Source organism: Sus scrofa, chromosome 14, assembly GCF_000003025.6.
Source record: "Sus scrofa isolate TJ Tabasco breed Duroc chromosome 14, Sscrofa11.1, whole genome shotgun sequence".
Taxonomy (NCBI): domain Eukaryota; kingdom Metazoa; phylum Chordata; class Mammalia; order Artiodactyla; family Suidae; genus Sus; species Sus scrofa.
The window spans coordinates 29,242,970-29,256,788 of record NC_010456.5 but is presented as its reverse complement, the minus strand read 5'-3'; the positions used below and the strand labels follow the sequence as shown (position 1 = coordinate 29,256,788).

The 13,819-nt window shown below is 44.9% G+C and overlaps 2 protein-coding genes across 12 annotated transcripts in view; both read left to right on the top strand.

The window, feature by feature from the left end:
• ATP6V0A2 (ATPase H+ transporting V0 subunit a2) overlaps positions 1-6,389 on the top strand; it is a 47,298-nt gene extending 40,909 nt beyond the window's left edge. Inside the window, exons 18-19 of one of the 2 annotated variants that reach the window (XM_021072229.1) lie at positions 2,088-2,259; positions 3,299-6,389. In XM_021072229.1, the coding sequence (XP_020927888.1) occupies positions 2,088-2,259; positions 3,299-3,398 (272 nt within the window). In that variant the 3' untranslated portion in view covers positions 3,399-6,389. The remainder of the gene's footprint in view (positions 1-2,087; positions 2,260-3,298) is intronic. The other variant, XM_013982778.2, reaches the window with a different exon arrangement.
• DNAH10 (dynein axonemal heavy chain 10) overlaps positions 6,534-13,819 on the top strand; it is a 154,776-nt gene continuing 147,490 nt past the window's right edge. For 3 of the 10 annotated variants that reach the window (XR_002338322.1, XM_021072222.1, XM_021072219.1), the window contains exons 1-3: positions 6,534-7,376; positions 10,775-10,855; positions 13,045-13,145. Coding sequence is in view for 9 of the 10 variants with exons in the window: in XM_021072222.1 (XP_020927881.1) it covers positions 7,151-7,376; positions 10,775-10,855; positions 13,045-13,145 (408 nt within the window). In the remaining variant the exon portion in view is untranslated. The other 7 variants (XM_021072221.1, XM_021072220.1, XM_021072226.1 and 4 more) reach the window with 7 other exon arrangements.

The following is a 13,819-nucleotide window of genomic DNA, read 5'->3' as shown; positions in this document are numbered from 1 at the left end:
CTTCTGATGTCTGCCCCCCTGTGGCTGAAGTCAGTATGGGGGCTTGGTGTAGTCTTCCTGATGGGAGGGGCTGATGCCTCCCCCCTGGTAGGAGGAGCCGATTCTAATCCCTCTGGTGGGTGGGGCTTAGTCTCTGGACGGGATTAGAGGCAGCTGTGTGCTTGAGGGGTCTTTAGGAAGCCTATTTACTGAGGGGTGGAGCTGTGATCCCACCTGGGTTGTTGTTTGCCTTGGGGCTTCTCAGCAGCTGACAGACTGGGTGGGGCCAGATTTTCCCAAAATGGCCCCCTCCAGAGAAAGGCATGCTGCTGAATATTCCTGAAAGCTCTGCTTTCAATGTCCTTCCCTCACAACAAGCCACATTCACCCCTGTTTTCCCAGGATGTCCTCCAAGAACTGCGGTCAGGTTTGACCCAGATTCCCTTGGAGACTTTGCTTTGCCCTGGGACTCAGTGCACATGAAAGTCTGTGTGCACCTTTTAAGAATGGGGTCTCCGTTTCCCCCAGTCCCGTGGAGCTCCTGCGCACAAGCCCCACTGGCCTTCAATGCCAGATGCTCCGGGGGCTCTTTCTCCCTGTGCCAGATCCCCACACATGAGAGTTTGATGTGTGGCTCAGAACTCTCACTCCTGTAGGTGAGTCTCTGTGAACCAGTTAGTTTCCAGTTTGTGGAGCTTCCCACCCAGGAGGTATGGGGTTTTTTATATCACAAAATCGCCCCTCCTACCTCTTGATGTGGCCTCCTCTTTTTCTTCTGGAGTAGGGTATCTTTTTTAAGGTTTCTAGTCCATTTTGGTGAAGTGTGCTCAGTCTTTAGTTGTGAATTTTGTTGTTTTTAGGAGGGAAGTTGAGCTCCAGCCCTTCTATTCCGCCATCTTAATCTGTGTTTTCACCCCAGCAATGTAATACTCAATATTTCTAATGTTTGAAGAATAGATTTACTATTGTTTGTTGGTTTTTTTTGTCTTAGGGCCGCACCCACAACATATGGAAGTTCCCAGACTAGGGGTCGAATCAGAGCTGCAGCTGCCTGCCTATACCACAGCCACAGCTACGCAGGATCCAGGCCTTGTCCATGACCTAAACCACTGCTCACAGCCACACTGGAACCATAATCTTACTGAGCAAGGCCAGGGATCAAACCTGCGTCTTCATGGATACTAGTCAGATTTGTTTCCGCTGCGCCACGCCGCTCCAGATTTGCTATTGTTTTCGTATCTCTATGCATTTATAACCAACAGTAAGAGTTTTTAATGTTTCGAGAAACAATTTAAAGGTCCCAGAATAATTGCAGTTTTTCCTACTGACCATTAAAGATGCTTTGAACGACTTCAATTGCATGGTCATTGTCATGCTGCATTGCTGTGCAAAGACTGTACTTGGGAAAACTGCTAGATGATAGAGTTTTTTGTTTGTTTGTTTTCTTTTTTGGCCACCCTGCAGCATATGGAGTTCCTGGGCCAGGGATCAGATCCGAGTCTCAGCTTTGACCTACGCTGTAGCTGTGGCAGTTTTGAATTCTTTAACCCACTGTGCTGGGCTGGGGATTGAACCTGTGTCCTGGTGTTGCAGAGATGCTGCTGATCCTGTTGTGCCACAGCAGAAACTTCAAGAGTTTTTTGTTTGTTTGTTTGTTTTAATTGTTACATTGATATTTTTATAAGCATAGCCACATGGCTAGAATTTTCAGGCTGGAGGGAATGCTGTGGTCCATCATCTTCCTGTTACAGAGGAGGAGACTGAAGCCTAGTGAGGGTCACTGAGTTGGTCAGTTAGTGGCAGAGACAGGACTGATGGTCTGTTCCGCCCTGCCAGGCCCAGCACTGCACTGGGACAGAGCCAACTGGTCCCCCATTTGGGTCAGCATCTCTCACTGGCAGGCCTCTGATTTCTCTGGAATGTCAAGTCTTCCTCAGTGCTTGAGATGATCAAGTTGCTGGTTAACTTACGCAAGAAGCACATTACATGTGTATTATACAGGTGTGTATTTTAGGGATAACTATTCAGAGTTGTCAGAAGGAATCCCAGTCTAATTGAAGTCATCGAATGTAAACAGAAGGTAACAATGCAGAACAACTCCTTTGCAGAGTTATCTGACGTCCTGTGGGCCATGCTGATGCGCGTGGGGCTCCGCGTAGACACGGTTTATGGGGTCTTTCTGCTGCTCCCGGTGATTGCGCTGTTTGCAGTTTTGACAATTTTCATCCTTTTGATCATGGAAGGGCTTTCTGCATTTCTTCACGCCATACGCCTCCACTGGTGAGTTTGGGATTTAGCTTTGGAACTGTTATTTAAAATAAACTATCCTCTCCCCACAGATGTATATATAATAACAATTCCAAAGTGCGCTCTCTCTATAATTTATTTTTTTTATTTTTAATTTTTTTTTTTGTCTTTTTAGGGCCACACCGGCTGCACATGGAGGTTCCCAGGCTAGGGGTCAAATCAGAGCTATCGCTGCCGGCCTGCGCCACAGCCGCAGCAACACCAGATCTGAGCCAAGTCTGCGACCTACACCACAGCTCATGGCAACACCAGAACCTTAACCCACTGAGCCAGGCCAGGGATCGAACCCACAACCTCATGGTTCCACTGCTCCACGACGGGAACTCCTGTAATTTATAATTTAGCCTAGTTCTTCCCTTGTCAGTATTGGGATCCATATTCAGATCCTCTGAGTTAAAGTTGTATTTTGTTTCCGAACTGTTATCACTAACAGGTAAAAGCAAGTTTATGCTTGCTGAATACTTATGTATATTTCATACTTTGGATTTACCATAGGTCTGACAGATTGCTTTATCTTTGTTTGTGCCTTTTGTTTGTTTGTTCTTGGCTGTGCCTACTTCATGCGAAAGTTCCCAGGTCAGGGATCAGACTCTCACCACAGTAGCAACAACTTGGGGTCCTTAACCCACTGAGCCACACAGGAACTCTGGATTGCTTTATCTTATTAAAACATACTTCTTCCATATTTCTTAATGGTTTACATTCATATATATAAGACTACTTGTCTGTGTGTCTAGGTACCAAGAAAGAGAGGGAGTTTCCTAATTCTCGGGTGTCTGTAGGGAGGAGGTGGTGTGAGGTGTGTTTCCTTCATGAGAAAGCCAACATAGGGCTGGTATGTGTGTGTGTGTATTTTATCTAAGGAAATGTATTTGTGCCAAGAGCGTATGTGGAATGAAGCAACTCCAGAAACACAGAAACTTTTTGTTTAACTTATAAATGTTGTCTTAAGAAATGTAGGAAATGCTATTCACACTCTTTCATTAATACATGGAATTTTTTTTCTTTTTAGGGTTGAATTTCAGAACAAATTCTACATTGGTGCAGGCACCAAATTTGTTCCTTTTTCATTCAGATTACTTTCTTCGAAGTTCAGTGACAACGTGGCATGATCATATTGCCACGTCCAAGAAGTTCCAGATTAATGGAGAATTATCATGTTACAGAATTTCACTCATGTTAAACTGATGATAGGAAAACTTCCATCTTCATTGATTGCCTTATGAGATAGCCAAATACTTCTGTAAGATATACCTCTTCCTCATAAGTTAAATATTTTGTAAAGTTTCTCAATTTCAGATATATAAATTTCTTTCAGTTTTTATGATGAGCAAATATAAGTTAATGCCAAAAAGTTATGTAAAAGTTATTTTTAAAAATATAGGCTTGGGGGAGAGAAGCCAATTTTGAATGGCTCATTGAAAATGGTCTTAGATACTTAATCCCTTTTCACCTTATTTAAAAACAAACAAAAAAAGCAACAGAGTTATTCTGTCACCTGAAGTTGTCAAGTAGTATTTTCCAACAGCTGAAGTTAAGTAGTTTTTTAAAAAATTTAATGATGGATAATCAAAGATTCACATTTATTTTGCTCGATTAAAAGTATGCCAGCTTTTTTTTATCGTATGCTATCTAGAATTACAAGTAGAATTGTTTCTACAATTTTTCTTGTTTTAATAATTGGAGAAAATGGGATAAAATACAACAAATGGCTATCCCACTTGTATATTTTTTTAAAGACTCTTATCCTGTTATCCTCACATAAAACCAATTATGATAATTGTATATTTGGGGAGATAAACTGTATACTGAGCCTTAAAACCCAGTGTGACTGTAGAAGATGTAATATGGATGTGATTTAAACTCAGTGACCAGCTTGGCTGATGTTACTGAACCAAAAGGGGTTTATACAGAGTGAAGGAAAGGTGAAAAGTAGTATTTTGTATATTTTTATATTAAATATGAACTAAGATGTTTTACCATGAAGAGATTGCACCTTTCCTTGAGAACAGTATTGCTATGTTTCACTTTTATGCTAATTATAAATACAAATCTGATAAAGGCATTTAGAATTAAACTTTAAAAAACAATTTAGATCAGTTGAAAACCAATTCTTACCAAGCCACTAATGTATAACCTTTAGTTTAAATTCATCGTTTTAGTTGACGTTTGGGTCAGTCCTGTTGAACAGTTTGATCTTTTCTGTATTCTTATGAATGATGGTCATTTTTCCTATTTTCCTGTAATTGATTTTAGATAATTGTTTTCAAAAAGAAATATGTGGTATTTTCACTTTCTTAACATTTTGAGTAACACACATGAAAAGGCCCACTTGTCTCCCTAACCCTTCACCCTGGCTGGTGGTAGAGAGTTTGGAGTTTTCCTTACAAGCTCAGATCATAGTAGCCCTGAATTTAAGCGTATCTTTTCAGGTAACTTCAAAGCCTGTTTGCTGAGAGGCATGAATTGACCATCATGACATAACTGTGATTCTAACGTGAAACCTTTTTAATTGGAGTAAAGATTCTATGCTGAGATGTTGCTTCTCATTAAAATATCAAACAAAAAACCATACTGATGAAACTCTTGAACATGGTTCTGCTTTCAAAGTGAAGGTTCCCCAGGAAGGTGTAAGGTTGGACACTTTTGTTGGGTGAACACGAAATCTGAATAATGCCTTCCGGGTTTCAAACTTGTCCTTCACAAGTTCTTATTTTTATGACTTTACTCCAAGGATCTGTTGTAATTAAATGGTAACTGATTCATCCCTAGGACCCTCCCCCCCCCCATGATTTCAGGGCACTGTTAACTGATGAGTACACAAGGGACACACAGTATCCGCTAGAATTCTTTACTGCTCCCCACTGGTAATTGTCATGGGGGCTACTTTTTAATGTCAGTTAATACCTTTATCAGGGTATAGAACAGAGTGAAGAGTCATTTTTCAATTGAAACCTGTGTAGTAGTTGTGTAGAATGTAATGATATATAAAAGATGAATTATTAGTCCTGAATTTTGTTAAAGAACTCGCTAGAATTATAGTGTGATGGTGTCTTTTAGACACAATGGTAAATTTCATTTCTTTATAAAGATACTGATTCCAATGTCATGTTACTAGAGCAATTACTCAGTTTTATTTGTAAGCCCTTTGGAAGAACTATTATGTATACAAGTTTTTAAGATATCACTTCATTCCCTTGATAGCAAATGTCCAGAGGAAAAATGGGTCACTCATCTGGGGGATGCTAGATACTTGTTTATTTTCCTAACATAAAATGTAGGGATTGCCACATTTTCCAGTTTACATCCAGGTGTTCATCCTAAAATAAAAATCCAAGGGATTTCTGCAGCAAAGTAGAGTTTGATCATCCTGCAAGGGTGAAATCATTTAAGAAAGAAGTGCATTGGGGGTTCGGTGGGTTCAGTGGGGGTTACACTGAGCCTGTGGACTTGGCCATTCATTGTGGCCAGGACTTTGTAGAGCCTCATCTTGCACTGAATGCCACTCTGTCCTCGTTTCTGAAATGGGTATTTTATAACAGCATTCTGAACTCAGTTTTCATTCTGCACTAGTTTAATAAAGGGTAGGATGTTTACAGCAGAGGTTAACACTTCTGTTTATGAATTCAGTATTCAGACATTTTAGGGCCTGATCCATTTTGGAAAACAGAAACAAAAAATAACTTCTACAACTGTTCTGCAGTCTGCATTTTAAAACAAATTTCTTTATTAAAAATCTGAAGCCAGGTTTGCTTGCATGCCATCTGGTGTATCTCCAGCAAGGTTATTAAGAAATCTTAATTCAAGATGGTGAAAATAAGACAGTTTGGAGTAATAATTTTCCAACAGCCAGACAGACCATTGAAGCTGAACTCTGGTTTAGAATTTTAATACTTAGAACATTCCACTTGTTCCTTGATAGGAAATTCCAATGAGAAGGCTAGGTTCTTAAGGTCAGCCTAATAAACTAGGGACTTAACTGTGAGGGGAGATGACAGTGAACAAGTTAAAGATCCACAAGTGCATGAAAAGACAAATTTACATCTTCCTATCAGTATTGAACTTCCTTTTATTGAAAAATAAACATATTTCTATTTTTGAAACGTGGGTGTTTTGCTTTATTATGCTGTAGCTCGGCTAGAAAGCCTAAGCCCTGGGCTCATTCTTCTCTGATCCTGTAGCCAGTGTCCCTTTTGGGGACTCCCGCTTCCCTGATCTTGGCACACCAGAAGGAACTTGACCCTTCATGGAACTCTTGGCTGTGCATTTGCTCTTCTAACACCCTTCGAAACGGAGACCTTAGACTATTGTTCTGCCTTGAATCCAACTTTGCGGTGACCTTGTCACTTCTCACGCCTCTGTTTCTATATTTACAAAATGGGCAGGAAGCCCCAGACAGGGTGGCGGTGACAATCACTGGAGGCCTTGCTCATCCAGCGCTTCCGAGGCTCCTGTCGCTCCGCGAGGCCTTTAGTCCACCTCCCTTGGTCAAGGTGTCTGACACAAGCTCAAAACGTCTTTCTGCCCCAGGGGCTTGCGTGCGGCCACCCTGCTCACCTCGGTCCTCCCAGGAGGAAGAGGGCGCCCAACCGGGAAAGAGCCGCTGGCGCCCCTCTGCGCGAGTGCGGGGGCTCCCGTTCCTTCCCCAGGGGGCTCCGCGCCGCAATCCAGTGTCTCGGTTCGCGCCTCTGCGAGCGCGGGGATCCAGGTGCAGGCGGGCCTGAGCACCGTGTGGCCCCGGGAATGTGTGACCACGCGCCCGCGGCGGCCGTTGCCTGGGCGCCCGTTGCCAGGGGCGCCGTTACTACGGACGCCCGCCGGGCGCTCGGCTCCCAGGCCCAAGCGCTTCGGGCCCTGAGGTGCCATGGACGACCTGAGGGTGCTGTGGATGCGCGACCGCTTGTACACCGCTTTCGGCATCAGAGACCCCCAGCTCTTCGAGGAGCTGCTGAACCGCAACGACGGCGAGGTTGAGGACCTTATCCTGCACTTCCTCAACCAGAGCAGCGACGAGGAGGGCGCTTCGACTCTCTTCTTCTACCGCAAGGTGGTGCCCGAGGAGGTGGAGGTGGAGGTGGAGGTGGCGATCGGTGAGCCCTGCGGCCGCCCTCCCGCGGCTCCCCACCTGCCCGGTTCCCTCCCCATGCCCGCGAGGAGTGCAGACCCCCAGCCCACCCGCTGCTCTTGGCCTCTAGTGCAGTCGGCAAATGTTTATGGTCGCCCACTGTGCAGGCGTAGTCCAGGCACTGGGCGGACTGGGCAGGCGCTCACAGTCCACTTGGAAAGTCAGACTTTGAATGAATAATCACAGCAAACAGTCATTTATCGCTTACTCTGTACCAGGTAAAGTTCCAAAAGCTTATATCAACTATTAATCCCATGAGGTGGGTGTATTATTACCCCTCTTTTACAGATGAGCAAGTTGTGGCACAGAGAGGGTTAAGAAACTCACCCGCATGGGTCACAGAGTCAGTAAAGACTCAGAAGAATAGAAGTCACTGTGCAATGACATACAATAGATGGATAGAGAAATGGCCCTGGGGCTGGGAGGGACACTGCATCCTCACCCTCCCTGATGGTGGCAGGGTCTCTGGAGGTGGAGAGGAGCACCCTTCACATCTTCCTGGGCTCCCCACATGCTGTTATAGAATAATGACAGAACAAGGTTTTTAAAAAATTTTAGACAATGTACATGTTTAGCAATTGAACCATTTAGCATTTCAAATAAAAATAATGACAGTGACTGGTCACCCAGAACCCTCTGTGGAGATGGCTGGTCCAGCCCAGGGACACAAAGAGGGCCTGTGGAGATGGGGTGTTTGTGTGTAGGGGACGGGGAAGATAGGACAGAGTGAAGGAGACACTCAGGTGCCTGTCAGAGAAAGAGACTGAGAAACACATAAGTTCTCCTCTAGCAGGAGCACCAGCATCAGAGCTGTTGTCATGGACAGACGGGGTTTGTGTTGTGTGTCGCATGAGTGTCAGCCTCCTGTGCTAGTCTCACATCTTCACAAAACTTCTGGATCTCCCAAAGGGCCTTTCACAGGATGGAATGGTTTGCCAGGCAGAACCTTTTTTTTTTCCTCCTAAAAGGGTAGTAGTCGGAGTTCCTGCTGTGGCGCAACGGGATTGGCTAGGTCTCTGTAGCACTGGGATGCAGGTTCGATCCCCAGCCCAGCACAGTGGGTTAAGGTTCCAGCATTGCCACAGCTGCGGCATAGGTTGCAACTGTGGCTCAGATATGATCCCTGGCCTGGGAACTCCATATGCTGTGGGGTGGCCAAAAGAGAGAAAAAAAGGTATTAGGCATATGCATTTATTTTAGTTATATGTTCTTTGCAAAAGATAATACACTATTCATGGTAGAAAAATCCAAACCCACAAATAAACAATAGTAAGTTGCAAGTGACACCCAAAGAGATGACCCTCATAACGTTTGGAATCTAATTTATTATCCCCCCTTCCCTTCCGTGGCAGACCTTTGGACCTGAATATTACTTTATAATAGAGACCTTGAATTTCTTTCATGATCACCAACCAAGTGAAATTACGGTTACAAAGATACACTAACAGTACCAAATTGTACCAAATTTTAGTAACCCTGATTTTGTATACTTAAAAATATGTTGGAATTCCTTTTGTGGTGCAGTGGAAACGAATCCAACTAGTATCTATGAGGATGCAGGTATTGATCCCTGGCCTCCCTGGCCTCGCTTAGCGGGTTGGGGATCTAGCGTTGTGATGAGCTATGGTGTAGGTTGCAGATGCAGCTTGGATCCCTGTTGCTGTGGCTGTGGTGTAGGCCAGCAGCTGTAGCTCTGATTTGACCCCTATCCTGGGAACCTCCATATGCTATGGGTGTGGCCCTCAAAAGACAAAAGACAAAAGACAAAAAAAAAAAAAAAAAGATACAGTATTAAGTAATTGATATTTACTTCCAGTAAGCATTACTGGAAAGTGTTCTTTTGAAAATTCACATGAGGGAGTTCCCGTCGTAGCACAGTGGAAACTAGGAACTATGAGGTTGCAGGTTCGATCCCTGGCCTTGCTCGGTTGGTTAAGGATCCCGGCGTTGCTGTGAGCTGTGGTGTAGGTCACAGACTCGGCTCAGATCTAGCATTGCTGTGGCTGTGACTATGGTGTAGGCTGGTGGCTATAGCTCTGATTAGACCCCTAGCCTGGGAACCTTCATATGCTGTAGGTGCGGCCCTCAAAAGACAAAAGACCAAAAAAAAAAAAAAAAGAAAAAGAAAAGAAAAAGAAAATTCACATGACATAGAATTGAGAAACTAGAAAATAGAAAGTTAATAAGTAATTTTTCACTCTCCCCTAAGCCCTAATCCCATTCTTGTAGGTTACTACTATTGGTAATTTGGTATATATCCTGCCAGATCTTTTCCTGAATCAATTGATCTGTCTATCATCATTTATGTCTCTCTGTATAATGGTGTGTATATAATGATGATATGTAGGTATATATATAGAACTAAAATCATAAATAAGGTCATAGGTCATAGTATTTTGTGACTTGTTCTTCCTTAAAGGTATCTTAGAGAATTTTTCACATCAGTACCTATGGATCTATGTAACTTTATAGATTTTAAGTCATAGATGAACCATATTTTATTTATCCACTCCCTAATGAATAGACATTTATCTTTCTACAGTATTTTATTTTACAAACAATGTCACAGTGTGCATCTGCCTTTGAACATTTTCTGTATTTCTGGGGCATACATTTATCAGAGTGGACCTACAGGTTTAGTGGGTGCGGCTGTCTCCAGTAACTGAAACATTTCCGTGGGACTGTGCGTTGGTTCGCAAACTGCCCCAGACCAGAGGGCAAGGAGAGACCAGAGAAAGAGGCAGCCAGTGCAGATGAGTATGTGGTGGTGGTTTGGGTGTGGCTGGACGAGCTCACTGTCTGCTCATTGGCATCTTAGTGTTTATAGGAGGTCTTCCTGGGGTTCAGGCACCCACACCATCCAGAGGGCTCAATACCAGATCTCTCCAGGTACATCCTTGAAACGGCTCCCACAGTGGGCACAGTGGGCAGAGTGGACATCCTGAGGACCAGGCAGGGACCTCCGACGCCCAGGCCAGCTCTCAGGTCAGCTGGCGATCCTGTCATCTCCATCACCTCCTCCAACAGACTGCTGTGCACGACTCCCCCCGGGCCATGTCCCAGCCCTCAGCACCAAGGAGAGAAGTGATGCCCCATATCTCACACCACAGAACAATTACGTTGTATTTTATTTTATTTTTTTATCTTTTTAGGGCCACACCTACGGCATATGGAGGTTCCCAGACTAGGGGTCAAATCGGAGCTGTAGCCACCGGCCCACACCACAGCCACAGCAACACCAGATCCTTAACCCACTGAGCGAGGCCAGGGATCGAACCTGTGTCCTCAGATTCATTTCCGCTGAGCCACAACGGGAACTTCCATGTTTTATTTTTTTTCCCTTTGCTTCATGTGGCTGTAAAGACAACTTTCCTGGCCCGACTGAGGAGGAAGAGGAAGAAGAGACTGAGTCTCGAAGAGCAGAGTCAGTGGATAGAGCATCAGGTCTGGAATCGGGGGGCGGTGATGCTGGGCTTAGCAGAGCCCAGGGGTTGGGGGGAGGGCTTTCACCTGGAGGGAGGGGTCCGCCTGCCTGGACTAGAATCAGTCTCTACTTTTTACCTTCTGAAGCTGAGACTGGGTATGAAGTCCAAGGAGAAAGTGTTGGGTGTTAATAGGTTCATTGTGTGTTACCTGGAGCTGCCGTAACTTGGTGGCTTAGAGCTATGGCAGTGTCTTCCCTCACAGTTCTAGAGGCCAGAAGTTCAAAATCAAGGTATTGGCAGGGCTGTGCTTCCTCAGAAGGCCCTGTGGGAGGATCTTTTCTGGCCTCTCTCAGCTTTTCTTGGCCATCCTGGGCTTGTGGATGCATCCCTCCATCTCTGCCCCTGTTGTTGTGTGGCCGTCTTCCGTGTGTGTGTGTGTGTGTGTGTGTGTGTGTGTGTGAGAATCTCCTCCTTTCTCTTATGAAGATACCAACTGCTGGATTCAGGGAACACCCTCTCCACTCTGACCTGTTGACAAAAATAATAAGCAATCCATAACAAAAACAGAAAAGAGTTTATTTGAGCCAAACTGAGGACTAGCCTGGAAGCCAGCTTCCCAGGTTACTCTGAGTAGCTCTGGAGAAGCAGGGTTTACAGCACAATTTTATATTTTGTCAGAACAAGAACATTAGGGGAGTTCCCGTCGTGGCGCAGTGGTTAACGAATCCGACTAGGAACCATGAGGTTGCGGGTTCGATCCCTGCCCCTGCTCAGTGGGTTAACGATCCGGCATTGCCGTGAGCTGTGGTGTAGGTTGCAGACGTAGCTTGGATCCCACGTTGCTGTGGCTCTGGCGTAGGCCGGTGGCTATAGCTCCAATTAGACCCCTAGCCTGGGAACCTCCCATATGCCGCGAGAGTGGCCCAAGAAGTGGCAAAAAGACAAAAAAAAAAAAAAAAAAAAAAAAAAGAACAAGAACATTAACAGTTCCCTGGTGACTCAGCAGGTTGAGGACCCTGTGTTGTCACTGTGGCGTGTGAGTTCAGTCCCTGGCCCAGGAAAAGCCCCACAACAGTGAACAGTAAACAAGTCAAGGGTGTATTTCTTCAAGTTTAAAAAAAACAACAAACAGAACCACATGTGCATGTACTTCACATACAGTGTGGCTCTGGCACCCAGGAAGGGAGTCTTATCGTACGGGTCCCAGTGTTGGTGTCCCAGGAAGAGGGGCATTTAATCTGTATTTTTTTTTTTTTTTTTTGGCCGCCCTGAGGCATATGGAGTTCCTGGGCCAGGGATCAGACCTGAGCTGCAGGTGTGACCTTTGCCACAGCTAAGGCAACACCGGATCCAAGCTTAACTCCCTGTGCCGGGCTGGGGATTGAACCTGCATCCTGGGGCTGCAGGGATGCCACCAATCCTCTTGTGTCACAGCAGGAACTTCTGATCTACATTCTTAACATGGACATTCTTTACTTCTGGTCAGTATGCCTATTTCTTTAGTAACTAAGGCAGATGGGCAATATATACTTGATAGGCCACAAACAGGCTATTTTAGTTAGCATAAAATCCAAGTTAACTCATGTGTGAGCCGGAACGACTTCCCTGTATCTCAGTATGTGAATGTTTCTTTTATCAGACGTCATCTTCACTAATTACATCTACAAAGACACTACTTCCAAATATGGATCACATTCTGGGGTCCTGGGTAGATGCAAATTGGGGGTGGGACACTGTTATAGCCAGTACAGCACACAACATAAAATACCCATTTTTGGAGTCCCCTGGTGGCTCAGCAGGTTAAGGACCTCCGTGTCATTGCTGTGGCTTGGATCGCTCCTCTGGTGTGGGTTTGATCCCCGGCCTGGGAACTTCCATATACGACGGGTGCAACTGGAAGAGGAAAAACAAAAAGGAAAAAAATCTCAGAGAAGCCACTCATTGGGCACCATGGCTAGAACATGCACACACCCACACACACATTAAATTTTCAGCTGAAGACTCATCAAGACTGCAGCACACTTCTCCTAATTATAATGAAAAGCAAGGCTATGGTAGGATTCATTTGTAAAAAATACGCATACAGCCTTTTGATCACCTGCTGATTGAACAAAATATGCTGTCCTGCAAGAGGCAGGTCTGGTCGGGGATGGTAGGAAACCTCGTTTTCCATATATTTCACCTCACTCTCTGAATCATGCTTTGCAGCTAAGAGTTTGCATCTAAGAACATATTCTGCAAACCAGCCCTCTGTCCGCATCGAGAATGAAGAAATGAACCAAGGGAGTGAGGAAAATGCCCCCATCAAGGTACACATGGCTCTTTCTCCTCTTGGGTGGGGTAATGGGGATTCCATGCCCTCACACATATGCACACACGTTAAATTTCCAACTGAGGGAGCTCCAGCTGTGGCCCAGTTGGTGAAGAACCCGACTAGTATCTATGAGGAATTGGGTTCTATTCCTGGCCTCACTCAGTGGGTTAAGGATGTGGCATTGCCACAAGCTGCAGTGTAGGTCACAGATGTGGCTCCGATGCCACGTTGCCATGACTGTGGCATAGGCTGGCAGCTGCAGCTCCAATTGGACCACTAGGAGTTTCTGTATGCTGCAGGTGTGTCCCTTAAAAAAGAAAGGAAGAAAGAAAGAAAGGAAGGAAGAAAGGAAGAAAGGAAAGGAAGGAAGGAAGGAAGGAAGGAAGGAAGGAAGGAAGAAAGGAAGAAAGGAAGAAAGGAAGAAAGGAAGAAAGGAAGAAAGAAAGAAAGAAAGAAAGAAAGAAAGGAAGGAAGGAAGAAAGAAAGAAAGAAAGAAAGAAAGAAAGAGGCAGTCCCTTCATGGCTCAGTGGTTAACAAACAAGACTAGGATCCATGAGGATGTGGGTTCAATCCCTGGCCTTGCTCAGTGGGTTAAGGATCTGGTATTGCCATGAGCTGTGGTGTAGGTCACAGATGTGGCTGGGATCTGATATTGCTTTGACTGTAGC